General features: G+C 50.2%; 1 protein-coding gene across 1 annotated transcript in view; it reads left to right on the top strand.

The window, feature by feature from the left end:
• Positions 1 to 356: 356 nt before the first annotated feature.
• Positions 357 to 16717, top strand: part of RAB17 (RAB17, member RAS oncogene family) — a 22406-nt gene continuing 6045 nt past the window's right edge. The window contains exons 1-3 of the mRNA XM_010862051.1: positions 357 to 893; positions 9779 to 9938; positions 16611 to 16717. The exon at positions 16611 to 16717 is cut by the window's right edge and continues 4 nt beyond it. Coding sequence (XP_010860353.1) covers positions 9782 to 9938; positions 16611 to 16717 — 264 coding nt within the window. The 5' untranslated portion in view covers positions 357 to 893; positions 9779 to 9781. The remainder of the gene's footprint in view (positions 894 to 9778; positions 9939 to 16610) is intronic.

Here is a 16717-nt window from a genome sequence, read left to right as displayed (position 1 = left end):
GAGTTGAGAGTTGCTTGTTACACAGAGACAGACGGACACACAGGCCCTGAGCCCCCGTCCACCCAGAGGTGCTGTGTTGGCCCCACTCCAGGCTGCAGTGGGAGCACCATGGATTTGGGGCTGTTCCCTCTGCTCCTGAGCCAGTCACTGGGGGCTCTGGGGCCATAGGTCACAGAATTCTATACGCAGTTTTATTTTATGTTGATCATTCGTGAGGCTTCCTCTGCTGGGAAACGGAAGCAGGGATTCTCCACGACTTCAGTCCCGTCCAGGAACTTGCTCCCCGCGGGCCTGGAAAGACACAGAGCCCCACCCCCACCCCCTCCCCTGGCGCTGGCTCCTGGCTGTTGGTGGCAGCCGTGAATTCTTCTGACCCAAATACTTCCTGCTCTTCTGGGCTACTAGTTTCATGCACAACAAAGAGCCCCACAGCTTGAGGAAGGCGCGGAGGGAAATAAATCTGCAGCGCAAAAATGAGACTCACAACAAAGCTGAGAAACTAGGCGGGAGCCGGCGGCCGGGGAGGAGCGGGACTTCCGGCAGGGGCAGGTGCTCCAGCAGGTGCTCAGAGGCTCCCGCAGCCCCCACGCTAAGGGCCAGGCCCCCTGCCCCAGGTGATCACGTGACCACGGCGCACCTTGCCCCGGGAGCTTCTCTGGAAGGGAGGAGGCCTGACCTTGGGGAGGCTGCCTCTCACCTGTTTTCTGTCGGAGCCGAGCCTCTGCCCTCCTCTGCCCGGCCCGGCAAACAGCCACGCCCAGCCTGTCCGTGGAGGGAGCAGGCTTTCCCCGTGACCAGAAGTGGGGGGAAAGGGGGACCCAGGTCGGGGCCCTGGGGGACCCAGTGATGACCGGCTGTGAGGCTTGCTGGAAGTGACCGGGCCTGGGGAGCACGTGAGTCAGGGTTTAAACTCCTGAGTGGTTTGTAGTGTGTGTGTGTGTGTGTGTGTGTGTGTGTGAGTCTGTGTGCACATGTGTGTGTGTCTGTCGTGTGTATCAGTGTCTGGGTGCATGTGTGTGGATGTGTGTATATCTGTGTGTCATGTGGGTTTGCACCTCTGTGTCTCTGTGTCTGTGCCTGAGCCCCCGTGTACGGAATCAGAAGTGGAAACTGAGGGGCCAGGAGTGTGTACTCCTGAGCGCCAGAGGTGTCCTTGCTCGTCCCTGTGGTTTGCTGGGTGAGGGTTCCGGCAGGAGATTCCAGTGGAAAGAATCTCCTTTAATCTCTTTGTTGTTGTTTAGCCACTGAATCCTGTCTAATTCTCTTGCGACCGCCATGGACTGTAGCCCGCCGAGCTCCTCTGTCCATGGGATTCTCCAGGCAAGAATACTGGAGTGGGTTGCTCTTTCCTTCTCCAGGGGATCTTGCCAACCCAGGGATGGAACCCTTGTCTCTGCTTGGGAGGTGGGCCAGCAGGGCAGCTGGTTTAAAGAGTGGCCTCCGGGAAAATTCAGTTCAAATCTTGAATCCATTTCCAACGGATTTCGGATCAGGACACCGACTGTCCTCAGGGTAGACAGCTGCGCTGTAATCCTTGCGCGCTGGGCGGGGCCAGCCAGGGAGTAGGCCTTGGGCAGACTGCAGACCGACCCTCCCTGGGGTGGCTCCTCCCCAGGAAGGCTGGTTTGGATTTCCCACCCTCTCCTTTCTCCCTCGGTGGAGGGATGTGAGCTTGTAAGAAAGAAAAGCCCCAAACTGCAAGGTTCGAGAGGGTGTCCCTATTGGCCTCAAGCATGAAAATGTCTCTGCATTTATTTTTTTTTTAATTTAATTTAATTTAATTTAACTTTTTTTTGATTTTTTTTCTAATTTTATTTTATTTTTAAACTTTACATAATTGTATTAGTTTTGCCAAATATCAAAATGATGTCTCTGCATTTAGAGACTTCAGTCACCCCAGTTCAGTTCAGTTTCTCAGTCGTGTCCGACTCTCTGCGACCCCACGGACTGCAGCACGCCAGGCTTCCCTGTCCATCACCCCATCTTCATGAAATTCCAGAGGTCGAGTCAGCAGTCACATTTTTGATTCTCTCCCTGAACAAAGGGCTCCAACCTTTGATTATCAAATGCATATGACATGTAATCACACAAAAAAATCATACAGGAAAATGCTGACTGCAGTCTTATTTATTACAGGAAAAAAAAAAAAAGAAGAAGAAAGCCAAGTAAACATCCGGTAACGGAAATAGTTCAGCAAACTGGAATCGTTGTAGGGATGTTATGTGGTCATTAAACACACACATGTCAAATGCATCTGTAACATATATAGCAATGTGGAAAACTACTCTTGATACAGCTTTTTTATTTTTTTAATGTTAAAACGATTGTAAGATTCTGAGAAACAAACTAGAAGAAAGTAGGCAACATCTTGTCCCTCGTGTAAAGGGAATGGGATTATGGGTAAAGAGATTTTTTCATGTTGACAATTATGTGTTTATGTTTATAGCAAAATAATATTTGTAGATAAAGAGGTGGGTTACCTGTATATTTATTTATACTCCACCGAGTTTGGTTAATTCACACGTTTTGGACTAAAGATTTTCTTGACTTGAGTTTTATTAGTTTGTGCACATAAATAGAAAAGAAAACTCAAAGAGGTGTCTTTAAATACTTGAGAATGCCCTGTTGTCAGTGTGTTAGAAAGTTCTCTTTATGTAGAATTATAGCACAGATCAGTGGAATACCTGCTTCTCAGCAGGTGCCTTAGGTACTTAGCAAGAAGCAGGGCATTAGTGCGGGTGTCACAGGAGCTAGGGAGTCCATTCTCAAAAGCGTTGCTTTTTCTGAGCTTTATTGAGACACAGTTGACATATAACATTGTCTATCTTTAAGGTTTGTTATGTGCTGACCAGATATATTTGCATATTGCAAAATGATAACCATCATAGCTGAGCCAACACCCCTACCACCTCACATAATGACTGTGTCTTTTAAAAAATTTCTTCTTTATTTATTTTAACTGGAGTATAATTGCTTCACGATGTGATACTGATTTCTGATGTTGGTTTCAGCTATGTGTGTGCGTATATGCCCTCCCTGTAGAGCCTCCCTCCCACTCACCCCCGTCCTGGCCCTCTCGTCATCACAGAGCTGAGCTCCCTGTGCTGGATAGCAGGTTCCCGCTAGCTGTCTGGCTCACACATTGTGTCAATATGTCGGGGCTACTCTCCCCGTTCATCCTCTCCTCTCCTTCCCCCACTCTTTCCATGTGTCTATTCTCTCCAGGGGGGTCTCTATTCCTGCCTTGGAAATAGCTTCATCCGTACCATTTTTCTAGACTTCACATATATGTGTTAATATATATTTGTTTTTCTCTTTTTGACTTACCTCACTCACTCTGTGTAACAGGTGCTGCTGCTGCTAAGTCGCTTCAGTCGTGTCTGACTCTGTGCGACCCCACAGACAGTAGCCCACCAGGCTCCCCAGTTCTTGGGATTCTGCAGGCAAGAACACTGGAGTGGGTTGCCATTTCCTTCTCAGATAACAGGCGCTAGGTCCATCCCTATCTCTACAAATGACCCTCTTTAGTTTCTTTTAATGGCCGAGTAGTGTTCCATTGCATAGACGTACCAGGTGGGAACATTTAAGATCTCTCTCTCGGCAGTTTTCAAGTGTGTGATCAGTATCAGCTCTAATCATTATGCTATACTCGAGGTCCGCCCAAATTCGCGAATCTTACAGCTGAAGCTTGCACCCTTTGACCCTTATCTCTCCGTTTCTCCCACCCCAGCCACTGGTCACCACTGCGCTACAGTTTCCCCACATTTAGCCAAAGAACAGGTGGTTAATAAGCGAGGGCTTGCTACTGAGCTGACCGTCTTTAGGGTGGTGAGCTCAGGCTGGCGGCTCCCTGGCAGGCTCCTTGCACCAGCGGTTCTAGACGTGGACGGAACACAGGACCTGCTGCCTCTGTAAGTGGTTGAAATGATGCTCATGCCTGGTGAATATGGTGTGGACATGAAGGCAGCCTGCTCTGGCTTTAAAAATTTTTTTTCTTTTGAAAACAACTTTGTTTTATTGAAGCTGATCTACAATGTTGCATTCATTTCTTCTTTATAGTAGAGTACTTTAATTATATATGTGTGTGTGTATATCTATCTATCTATATAGATATATAGATAGATAGATAGATTCTTTCTCATACTCTTTCCATCATGGTTTGTCCCAGGATAGCGAATATAATTCCCTGTGCTATACGGTAGGACCTTGTTGTTTATCCATCCTATATATACCAGTTGGCATCTGCTAATCCCAAACTCCCAGTCCATCCCTCCCCCTTGAGCCTGCTCTGACTTTGAATCCCAAATCTTTGTCTTAGGAAAGCTTCTCATCTCTCCGTAAGGTGAGGTAACACCGGCCCTGGAGGTTTCTTGCTTGGCTTCAACAGAAGCCTGTGTGCAGCTGAGCCGTGCAGGGCCCTGAGCGTGCTGCCCCTGCTCCTCGGTGGACATGGCCTGTCCCTTAGCCTTGGTGTCCTCCTCCCCTGCTGTCTTGTAGGGCAAGGGCTCCCTGCCCCACACAGAGAAGCCAACACTATGGCACTGGCTTTTGAGAAAAGACAGAGTTTTAATTCGAGGTTGACCAGAGAGGAGATAGGAGACAAGGCCCCCTTTCTGCAGTCCAGGGTTGGGGCCACATTTAAGGGGCTCGGGGAATTTTAAACTCAGAAGCTAACTAGTTCATCTTAGATCAGTCCATTTAAGTGTTCATTGAAAGGACTGATGTTGAAGCTGAAACTCCAATACTTTGGCCACCTGATGTGAAGAGCTGACTCATTGGAAAAGACCCTGATGCTGATAAAGACTGATGGCAGGAGGAGAAGGGGACGACAGAGGATGAGATGGTTGAATGGCATCAGCGACTCGATGGACATGAGTTTGAGCAAACTCCGGGAGTTGGTGATGGACAGGGAGGCCTGGCATGCTGCGGCTCATGGGGTCACAAAGAGTCGGACACGACTAAGTGACTGAACTGAACTGAAACCAGTCTATATAAGTGACTTGCACAGCTGGAAGTTGTGTTTTCCTTATTAAAGAGCTTTTCACATGGTAAAGGGCTCTGATGCCAGCACTTCCCTTCTTTGCTTTCCGTAGTCTGAAGCTTCTTGGTCCGGAGTCATCCTGGAGGCGTGGCTTCTGCCTCTCCATGCACAGCACTGTCTCTGCACTGTGACTCCAGGTTTGATTAGTCAACCAATCTGTTTGAGGAGGCAAGACCTGTTCAAGTTGGTCAAGGTTTTACGTGCTGTTTTAGCAGCTTCATCTGAATGTAGGGTGATCCTAAAGGCAGTTCAGTTCAGTTCAGTCGCTCAGTCGTGTCTGACTCTTTGCAACCCCATGGACTGTAACACGCCAGGCCTCCCTGTCCATCACCAATTCCCAGAGCCTACTCAAACTCATGTCCCTCGAGTCAGTGACCCAACTTTCAGTAACTTTCTGCTTTCCTTGATCTCTCAGGCTGAGCTGCCTGGCGGAAGCTGGTCTCAGGGCCTGCTGGAGGCCCCCTCCTCTGGTTCTCTTTCTGCCGAGACCCTAGCCCACTGCTTGACAAGCTACCTGGCATAGGACTCGCTACACAAACGATGTCTGACATGCTGGCTTCCTGCTAAGCCAGTCCCACGTTCACTCATGAGATCTTTATTGAGTACCTACTGTAGTCTCAGTGGTTAGATGGCATCACCAACTCAGTGGACATGAGTTTGAGCAAACTCTGGGAGATAGTGGAGGACAGGGAAGCCTGGTGTGCTGCAGTCCATGGGGTCACAAAGAGTTGGACATGACTTAGCAACTGAACAACAGCAGCAGTCTCAGTGAACCCTCGGCTTTCATGAGAAGTTAAAGCCCAGCGAGAGAGATAAATAATTACCATCAAAGTAACTGAATTAAGGTAGAATTAGACACCGAGAGCATTTCAATCAAGAAGAGAAACAGGGGGATGCATGCCGGGCGATGGCAGGGAGCGTTGTCTCTTTTTTGAGCTGCTATTTATGGGGACTGGACACAGGATGGGATGGGGCGGTAGGTACCAGGGTCGGGGTGATGTAGGAGTGGCAGCTGTGAGAACAGACGGGAAGGTGCGGCTGGAGAGGGATTTGCATCAGCGTGAGCAGAGAGCAGATGTAGCTGCTGCACTGTAAGGCAAATTCCCCAGCTTATTTGGCGATGTGGTTGACAGATAAGCAGCTCTAGCAACCCCTGACCTTTGAGCCTGTGTGTGTTTGTTATCTCTCCTGGGGCTTCAGGCTGCTTTCCGGACTCTGGTTTGCCCTTTGACCTGCAGAGGGGAGTTACAGGCGTCATTTTATCCCTGGAGGGCCAGCCGCTTCCGGGGCTTCCCGTTTGTCCTTACTGTTTATTTTACTGTGTCTTTTTTTGAAAAAGTGTTTTAACTTTTTATTTTTTTGGCTGTGGCACTCGGCATGTGGGATCTTAGTTCCCCAACCAGGGACTGAACCCGTGTTCCCTGCCACGGTAGCTCAGAGTGTTAACCCCTGGACCACCAGGGAAGTCCCTATTTTACTTTGCCTTTGAGTTTCATTTCTACCCGTGGGTCAGGAATCTGCAGCAGGACAGCTTTGAGTTCTTGCATGGGTGGTGGGTTCTGGAGAGAGGGCTGGCCCTTGTAGAACCCATCCCCCAACCCCAGGCAGCTGTGAGTCTGGGGGCTGCAGAAGAAGCTGCAGCGGGATGTCACCCACTGACACCGTTAAGTGTCCTGAGGAATATGGGGTTCCAGACGCGGTCTCCGGGAACCACTCAGCTCTGCTGAGTCCCTGTCCCCAGGGAGCAGATGGGCCTGTGAGCATCACCAACTCGATGGAGATGAGTTTGAGCTGTTCGCATTGAGTTGGTGATGCCGTCCAACCATCTCATCCTCTCTCATCCCCTTCTCCTCCTGCCTTCAATCTTTCCCAGCACCAGGGTTTTTTCCAGTGAGCTGGCTGTTCGCATCAGGTGGGCAAAGTATTGAAGTTTCCACTTTAGCATCAGTCCTTCTAATGAATATTCAGGACTGATTTCCTTTAGGATGGACTGGTTGGATCTCCTTACAGTCCAAGGGACTCTCAAGAGTCTTCTCTAACACCACAGTTCAAAGGCATCAATTCTTCGGCGCTCAGCTTTCTTTATAGTCCAACTCTCACATCCATACATGACTACTGGAAAAATCATAGCTTTGACTATACGGATCTTTGTTGGCAAAGTGATGTCTCTACTTTTAAATATGCTGTCTAGCTTTTTCATAGCTTTTCTTCCAAGGAGCAAGTGTCTCTGGATTTCATGGCTGCAGTCACAATCCACAGTAATTTTGGAGCCCAAGAAAATAAAGTTTGTCACTGTTTCCATTGTTTTCCCATCTATTTGCCATGAAGTGATGGAACTGTATGCCATGATCTTTGTGTTTTGAATGTTGAGTTTTAAGCCAGCTTTTTCACTCTCATCTTTCACTTTCATCAAGAGGCTCTTTAGTTTTTCTTCACGTTCTGCCATAAGGATGGTGCCATCTGCGTATCTGAGGTTATTGATATTTTTCCCGGCAATCTTGATTTCAGCTTGTGCTTCATCCAGCCTGGCACTTTGCATGATGTACTCTGCATATAAGTTAAACAAGCAGGGTGACAATATACAGCCTTGACGTACACTTTTCCCAATTTGGAACCAGTCTATTGTTCCATGTCCAGTTCTGTTGCTTTTTGAGCTGCATACAGATTTCTCAAGAGGCAGGTCAGGTGGTCTGGTATTCCCATCTCTTTAAGAATTTCCCACAGTTTGTTGTGATCTACACAGTCAAAGGCTTTGGCATAATCAATAAAGCAGAAGTAGATGTTTTTTCTGAAACTCTTTTGCTTTTTCTATAATCCAACAGATGATGGCAATTTGATCTCTGGTTCCTCTGCCTTTTCTAAATCCAGCTTGAACATCTGGAAGTTCACAGTTCACATACTGTTGAAGCCTGACTTGGAGAATTTTGAGCATTACTTCACTAGTGTGTGAGGTGAGTGCAACTAACTGTGGGGTAGTTTGAACATTCTTTGGCATTGCCCTTCTTTCAGATTGGAATGAAAACGGACCTTTTCCAGTCCTGTGTCCACTGCTGAGCTTTCCAAATTCGGTGGCATATTGAGTGCATCACTTTCACAGCATCATTTTTTAGGATTTTAAATAGCTCAACTGGAATTCCATCACTTCCACTAGCTTTGTTCGTAGTGATGCTTCCTAAGGCTCAGTTGACTTCACATTCCAGGATGTCTGGCTGTAGGTGAGTGACCACACCATGGTGGTTATCTGTGTCATGAAGATTTTTTGGGATAGTTCTTCTGTGTATTCTTGCCACCTCTTCTTAATATCTTCTGCTTCTGTTAGGTCCATACCATTTCTGTTCTTTATTGTGCCCATCTTTGCATGAAATATTCCCTTGGTATCTCTAATTTTCTTGAAGAGATCTCTAGTCTTTCCCATTCTGTAGTTTTCCTTATTTCTTTGCATTGATCACTGACTGAGGAAGGCTTTCTTATGGCTCCATGCTATTCTTTGGAACTCTGCATTCAAATGGGTATATATATTTCCTTTTCTCCTTTGCCTTACACTTCTCTTCTTTTCTCAGCTGTTTGTAAGACCTCCTCAGACAATCATTTTGTGTTTTTGCATTTCTTTTTCTTGGGGATGGTCTTGATCCCTGCTTCCTGTACAATGTCACAAACTTCCATCCATAGTTCTTCAGGCACTCTATCAGATCTGATCCCTTGAATCTATTTGTTACTTCCACTGTATAATCATAAGGGATTTGATTTAGGTCATATCTGAATGCTCTAATGGTTTTCCCTACTTTCTTCAATTTAAGTCTGAATTTGGCAATAAGGAGTTCATGATCTGAGCCACAATCAGCTCCTAGTCTTGTTTTTGCTGACTGTATAGAGCTTCTCCATCTTTGACTGCAAAGAATATAATCCATCTGATTTCGGTGTTGACCGTCTGGTGATATCCATGTGTAGAGTCATCTCTTGTGTTGTTGGAAGAGGGTGCTTGTTATGACTGTATGTTTTAAGGCTTTCAGTACAGTGGGAAATACTAAAATGTTTTGAGATCCTTGAAACACTAACCATTTTTGTAAATAGGTTTTCTGGAACCTATTTACCAGCCAGTTTTAATCCAGGACTTCCCTGATGGCTCAGATGGTAAAGCATCTGCCTATAACGCGGGAGACCTGGGTTCAATCCCTGGGTTGGGAAGATCTCCTGGAGAAGGAAATGGCAACCCACTCCAGTATTCTTGCCTGGAAAATCCCATGAATGGAGGAGCCTGTTAGGCTACAGTCCATGGGGTCGCAAAGAATCGGACACAGCTTGAGCGACTTCACTTCTTTAATCCAGGAACCACAACTGAGAGAGTGCCATGCCTCTCGGGCTTTTCAGAACCTTTTTGGAATAGCTACGGATTGTTCAACAGTGAGAGGGGATAGGAGGAGGAAGCGAGCCGGTCGGATGGCTGGCGTCCAACGGCTACCCTGCAGGGCTTGAAGATGTTCGTATGCGTTGGCCCTGCGGGGCCCTGGGCACATGCTTTCCAAGCACATCACAACAGACCTATGTCATAGCTATCGTTACCCCGATTTCCAGATGGCAAGATGGGGTGCATAGTGGCCCAGGACTGGCAAGCCAGGCGCCTCTGACTTAGAACTCCATTCCGTTCAGGGCTGTCTGTGTTTGGTCAGTGTCCCGGGGGTGAGCTTGCTGAGATCATTTGGCATCATTCAGCCTCCTTGCATCGCTGTCTCTCTGCAGGGCATGGCGCAGGTGAATGGGGTCCCTCGTCCCGGAGCCGCCCCAGGCCAGCCCTGCATCTTCAAGCTGGTTCTGCTGGGCAGTGGCTCTGTGGGCAAGTCCAGCTTGGCTCTCCGGTATGTGAAGAACGACTTCAAGAGTATCCTGCCGACCGTGGGATGTAAGTGATGGGACAGGGCACCGCTTCCTTAGTCTCCTAGTGGGGAGGCCAGAGCTGCTGACCCAGGCATGGGGCACTGGGAACCAGCCACCTGGGAATTCTCATGCCCTCCTGGAGCCTCAGGCGTGCTGGGGGCACAAGGTCCTCCATGGGCCAGCAGGCACGCACACGGAATCCAGACCTCAACCAGGCTTCAGCTCAGCTAGAAGATTCCAGGGCTGAGTCTGGCACTGAAGGGTTGGGTATGTGAGAGATTTTGTTGGTGAAGGGGGAGCCCAGAAGAAGCACCTGCCCCCACGCTCTGGCACCTGGCCCCCTAGACAAGCCAGCCTCTCACTCTGGATGGTTGCCCTCCTACTAAAGCTATTCCTTTTCTGCCCGGACTCAGTTTACCCTCCTGGCTTGGGTTGGAGGGGGGATGGGTGCTGTTGGAAAGGTTATCAGGGAGGGAGGCCCCTCTCACTGGGCTGGTTAAAGAGGCTAATGGATCACAGCCTTCAGAGGGGAAGGACTTTGGAGCATCTGTGGGCAATCAGCCTCCTTTACATCCTGTCTAGGGGTGAAACCCCCCATTTCCCACCCAAAATAGGGAAACCCAACCTGTATTTTGTGTCAGTTTGCTTGGGAGGCAGCCCAACATGCTGGAAAGACACCTAATTTGGAATGAAAGCTTTGGTTTCAAATTTGGACTCGGTTATGCAGAGTCCCTTGCACTGCAAAGAGATCCAACCAGTCCATCCTAAAGGAAATCAGTCCTGAATATTCATTGAAAGAACTGATGCTGAAGCTGAAACTCCAATACTTTGGCCACCTGATGCGAAGAACTGACTCATTTGCAAAGACCCTGATGCTGGGAAAGATTGAAGGTGGGAGAAGGGGATGACAGAGGATGAGATAGTTGGATGGCATCACCCAAGCAATGGCCATGAGTTTGAGCAAGCTCCGGGAGTTGGTGATGGACAGGGAGGCCTGGTGTGCTGCAGTCCATGGGGTCGCAAAAAGTGGACCTGACTGAGCGGCTGAACTGATACTGATGGATAAGCCTTCCATTTCTCTGCATCCATTCATTCATTCGCTCATCTGTCCACTCCCTCTCTCACTTAGTAAGTACCTGCTGGGTGTGGCCTCTGTCCCAGGCCCCTAATAGGTATGGAGGATTTTCTAAATGCCAAGCAGGCACACCGACATAGAAACAAAAATTCAATGAACAGCCTTTGGGGGCCCTCAGTCTTCTCAGGACGGTCGTTCCTGAGTCCCTGAAGCATGCAGGGCCAAAGGGACTGGCCAGGGCCAGGCTCCTGGAGTCAGTGGTGGGAAGGGCGGAGCAGGGCCAGGGGCTGGCCATGGAATGGAGCCATGGGGAGAGGACTGTGGATTCAGGCCTGTGAGGGTGCACAGGGAAACCTCTTCTCCTTCAGCAGGAAAGCTGACCCCACTCACCTGTGATACTGGACTGGGCCTTAAAAGAAAAAATACAACGAAGTGCTAAGTCTGGCCTCCAGGTGGGTTTGAGTCCAGAGCAGAGACCATAGAAGGGGCCAGGCTGAGCTGAGATGTGAGGGGTCATGTGCCGGGGTGTGACCTAGATCTGGACAAGCCTTCTACGCTGGTCCTTGCTGTCTCCTTCCCCTGAATCCGGATCCAGGTTCACACCCAGGCACACAGCCCTCCATATCCCAGCCCAGCCAGAGGGTTGAGATCCCACCTGTGAGCTCACAGGGCTCTGCCTGTTTTTGTGAATAAGGTTATCTGGGAATACCTGCCCATACCTGTGTATTCTCAGTGGCCCACAACCCTCTGGCTGAGGGTGTGTGTGTGTGTGTGTGTGAAGTTGCTTTAGTTGTGTCTGACTCTTTGCAACCCTACGAACTGTAGCCCACCAGGCTCCTTTGTGCAAGGGATTCTCCAGGCGAGAATACTGGAGTGGGTTGCCATTTCCTCCTCCAGGGGATCTTCCCGACCCTGGAATTAAACCCATCTCTTTAATATCTCCTGCCCTGGCAGGTGGGTTCTTCAGGGACGTCTCTGGAGGGGTGGTGACATCTAGCTCTTGTGTGCGGATTTGCCGGTGGAACCAGTTTGGACCAGCGGGGGCTTGTGTGAAGCAGGGGAGTCGCCAAGGGTGCGGGGTTTCTCCCCCCTCTGCCCCCTCCCTGCTGAAGGAAACGTTGCTGGAGCCCAGGCGTCCCTGAGGAGTCACCCAGGTCCTGTTCCCTTCAACCCGGAGGCAGTTCATGACTTTTACAAAAAAAGGGAAGGCTGCAGAGAGGGCTTGAGTGAGCCGGAGCGGCTGTTTAATTAAATTAAAAGGTCAAAAAGCAAAACCTTTCCTTGTGTTAACGTTTAGCCGAGAGTCCTTCGTATTGGGGGCCACAATATGCAAGTTGAAGGAAAAACCCCAGGGAGTTCTTCGGTCATTCAGTGTCCGCAGGGGGTCCATTCAGCTCAGCGAGCGGAAGCCACACCTGCTTCCAGAGGCTGGGGAGGGGGCCGGGAGTGTCCGCAGGGGTCCCTGCCACTGGGGCCCCTTGTTGAATCTGCGGGGGGCCAGCGGGGGTCGGGGCCCTGCTTCGGGTCACCAAGGAGAGCAGCGTGCCACGTGGCCCGGTTCAGACTATCGGCCGATGAAAACGCGCCAACCTGTCGTCTCCCCCAGCACAGTCCAGGAACGTGAGCGGCTCCTGGCTCTTGGTCTGATCCTGCCCCCACACCCCGGCTTGTTGCCAATAGCATTCTAGGCAAAATCTCCGAGTCTGTTTGCACATCTTGCAAGTTTATCTCTTAATCACTCTTCCTCTTTACCTGTGAACAGGTAGAAAATGTGGTCAGCAGTTTTCTGAACAAGGTAATTGTGGGGTCTTTTCTGGAGCCAGAGAGTGCAGGGCAGGGGGTGGAAGTTGGCATCAGTTACCAGCCCAGAGGGCCCCCTGGGGGCCTGTCTCTCTCTCTCTCTCTCCCGGGAGACTAGGTGCTGTGGTCTGTAAACAGCCAGCAGCCTCTTGCACCACATCATTGCTCCAACTGAAAACCCTGCCCTCCTTGGAAATTTGTTAGGATTTTATTAAATACTTTGATTTACACTCAAACATGACTTGTCATTTTCAGAGTATGAAAGGAAAATATCAGAAGCTAAGACAGCTAAACAGAGGAAACAAAGCTGAGTTTTATGCCCACCTGTCACCCGGCAGTGAGGGTTTTTAGGATGAAACCAAAATTGAACTCAGAAGTGTGGTGTGACCTGACAGCAAACAGGCGAAGCATGTGGGCAAAAGGCTGCTGCTCCCGGCCGAGGAGCCAAGGAGCCGGGGACAGGGGAGAGGGAGGCCGGGGAAGGGATGTCGGGTGTCAGACAGGCACCTCCTCTCTTTTCTCATGGGTTTGACAACATGCTGGGAAGAGGGCAGTGTTGACTCGTGGTAAGGAAGGAAGCTGGGCTTTCGAAGGTTTAAGGAAATCAGCAAATTTCTTGCAGCGGGTAGGCCTCTTTCCAAGGCCCGTGTGAGGCCATCACCCTTGTGACATCAACAGTCCTAGTGTGACTTCATCCTGCTCAGGCTTCCCTGGTGGCTCAGAGGGTAAAGCATCTGCCTACAATGCGGGAGACCCGGGTTTGATCCCTGGGTCGGGAAGATCCCCTGGAGAAGGAAATGGCAACCCACTCCAGTACTCTTGCCTGCAGAATCCTATGGACGGAGGAGCCTGGTGGGCTACAGTCCACGGAGTCGCAAAGAGTGGGACACGACTGAGCAACTTCACTTACACTTTTCTCTCAGGCCCCACAGTAGCCTCTTAGGACCCGGGAGCTGTCAATCCTGCTGTTGATCTGCAGACGGCAGCTTTGTTTGACCTGGTGTCGTGGTCTGCTGGGCTGTCACAGCAGAACAGCACAGACTGGGTGCCTTAAGCAACAGAGACTTATTCTCAGGTCTGGAGGCTGGAAGTCCAAACATGAGGGGCTGGCAAAGTAGGTTTCACTCGGAGCCCTCTTTTCTTGGCTTATGGGTAGCTGCCATCCTGGTAACTGGCTGTGTATCTGCACGGCCTCTTCTTTGTGTTTGCAAGGGATGGAAGAGAGAGAGAGACAGACAGACAGGGAGAGAGACAGAGAGACGCACAGAGAAACAGAGCAAGATGGGGGTGCATTCTTACAGAGACACCAACCCTGTTTTTGGGGCCCCACCCTCGCACGACTTCCCTTGTAGCTCAGTTGTTACAAAGAATCTGCCTGCAATGCAGGAGACCCAGGTTCAATCCCTGGGTCAGGAAGATCCCTTGGAGAAGGAAATGGCAACCCACTCCAGTATTCTTGCCTGGAGAATCCCATGGACAGAGGAGCCTGGCGGGCTACATAGTCCAGGGGTTGCAAGAGTCGGACACGACTGAGCAACTAATCCACCACCCTCAGGACCTCATCTAAGCCTCATCACGCTGCAAAGGCTCCATCTCCAAATACCATCACGCTGAGGGTTAGGGCTTCAACCCACTGACTTTGGGAGGACACAGGCATTCAGTCCATAGCACCTAACAAGTGTATATGACTCCAGGCTTGTGGATGAGCAGAAAAATGCAGGCCATGCAGGCAGAGGCCCCGTCGGCAGCTTCCATTTAAGAGTTGCCCCAGACCAGGTTCTCGTGAGAGAGAGTGGTGATCTTCCCCTTTCTGTGCTAGAATCTCAGCCCAGATGTGTCTCTTACCCTCCATCTGTAGTGGATTGAATCGTGTCCACGGTGATACATCCACATCCTAATCCCCAGTACCTATGGCTTTACTGGGGGAGAGAGTGTTTGCAGACATAACTAGTTAAGGCTATTCCTGGGTTTCGGGTGCACCTGAAACCCATGACCAGTGTCCCTGGAATAGGAGAATGCAGAGGTGCAGAGGGGACAGCCCTGTGAAGACAGCGGCAGAGAGTGGAGCGCCTTCAAGCCAGGGCCACCCATCACTGCCGCCCCTACCGGGAGCCGGGAGGGGGCGTGGGACAGAGTCCCTCCCAGAACTTCTGGAAGGAACCAGCCCTGGCGATACCTTGATTTTGAACCCCTGACCCCCAGAAGAGAAATAATACATTTCTGCTGTTTTAAGCCACGCATCTTGTGGTTATTTGTTCTGGCAACCCAAGGACACGCACATGCTACCCTTGGAGTGAAAGTTTTCATTTCAAGCGTGAAGCCACCTCTGCCAGAACCTCCCAACCAGCCCCCAGCCCAGCCCGGGTCTGGGCAGGGCAGCAGCTTTGCCTGGAGCACCCCATGGGCTCCTCCGCAGTCTCTGGTTCAGTTCTGTATGTGACACACCCCATATGCTACGGGGCCAGAACACCTTTTTTTAAAATAACATTTATTTTATTGAAGTACGGTTGATTCTCAGTGTTGTCTTAATTTCTTCTGTACAGAAAAGTGACTCAGTCGTGCCTGCGCCTCCCCTTGGCAGCCACAGGCTGCTCTGTGTGTCCTTGTTTCCTAGATGAGCTCATTTGTGTCGTAGTTTCGGTTCTGCATTATGATGTCATGTAATGTTGGTCTTTCTCCGTCTGACTTGCTTCGCTTAGTATGATCATCTCTAGGTCCATGTTGCTGCAGATGGTATTATCCCATTCTTTTCTATGGCTGAGTAATATTCCATTGTGTGTATGTACCACATCTTCTTTATCCATTCGTCTGTTGATGGACATCTAGGTTGCTTCCAGGCCCTGACTATTGTAAATAATGCTGCTATGAACATGGGATGCACATATCTTTTCTAATTAGAGCTTTTTTCTTTTCTGGATACATGCCCAGGAGTGGGATTGCTGGGTCATATGGTAGCTCTATTTTTACTTTTTTGAGGAACCTCCACACTGTTTTCCACAGTGGCTGCACCAATTTACATTCTGGGGACAAAACGTCTTGGTGTTACTAATTAGCTCCCTAAGTCACGTCACTTGGGAAAGCTCTGTGAAGGGGAAAAGCAATCTTCACGTGAAAGGTGGGTTGCCCAGGATGTCAAATGGAAGGTTTGGGGTAGCTCTTTCATTGTGTGTGATCATTAAGCAGAGACACGGATGCATAAAAGTCCAGGTGCTCACTGCCCCCAGGGGTGACAGGTAAGAGCACAGACGTCTCCCTGCAGTGAGTGTGCGCAGAGCACAGGATAGGCTGCCATAGACTGCCTCCTGGGGAAGCGGGGCCCAGCGGCACCTCGAGGGCCGACACTCAAAGACCCCAGGGGGCTTGTCGGGAGGTGGGGAAGAAAGGATTCTAAGCAGAGTTGTCAGTGGCGATGGGAGGTCGGGAGGCAGAGGTGTGGATGAGGCTGGGAGGTTAGCAGGAGGCCAGGAAGGATTCAGGGGAGGAGATGGGTGACCGTCAGTTGCATTGCTGGACACCCACGGGGACGTGCGGAGCCCTGGTTGCCAGAGACCCTTCCCTGCCACACATGGTCCAGAGGATTTGAGTAGGACCCTAGAGTCCATCTTCCCACACAAAGCCTCTGTGGACTCTACGAGCAAGTTCCTTGTAACTCTGCTTCGTCTGGAAGCTGCCACCTTCCAGAAGAGGTGTTTGCTGAGCCTCGCCCACAGAGGTTGCCAGGGAGCATGGGCTGTCTGTCTCCCACTGGTGAGCTGAGCCCCGGCTGAGCTGTGGACAAGGCCTCGTTCTGCAGGCGAGGGTCGCTCTGGGCCTGTGTTTCAGGTGCGTTCTTCACCAAGGTGGTGGACCTGGGGGCCGCGTGTCTGAAGTTTGAGATCTGGGACACGGCTGGTCAGGAGAAGTACCACAGCGTCTGCCGCCTCTACTTC

The sequence above is a fragment of the Bison bison genome, unplaced genomic scaffold, assembly GCF_000754665.1.
Source record: "Bison bison bison isolate TAMUID 2011002044 unplaced genomic scaffold, Bison_UMD1.0 scf7180017864475, whole genome shotgun sequence".
Lineage (NCBI taxonomy): Eukaryota > Metazoa > Chordata > Mammalia > Artiodactyla > Bovidae > Bison > Bison bison.
Note: the sequence above shows the minus strand (reverse complement) of the source record. Positions and strands in the feature narration are given on the sequence as shown.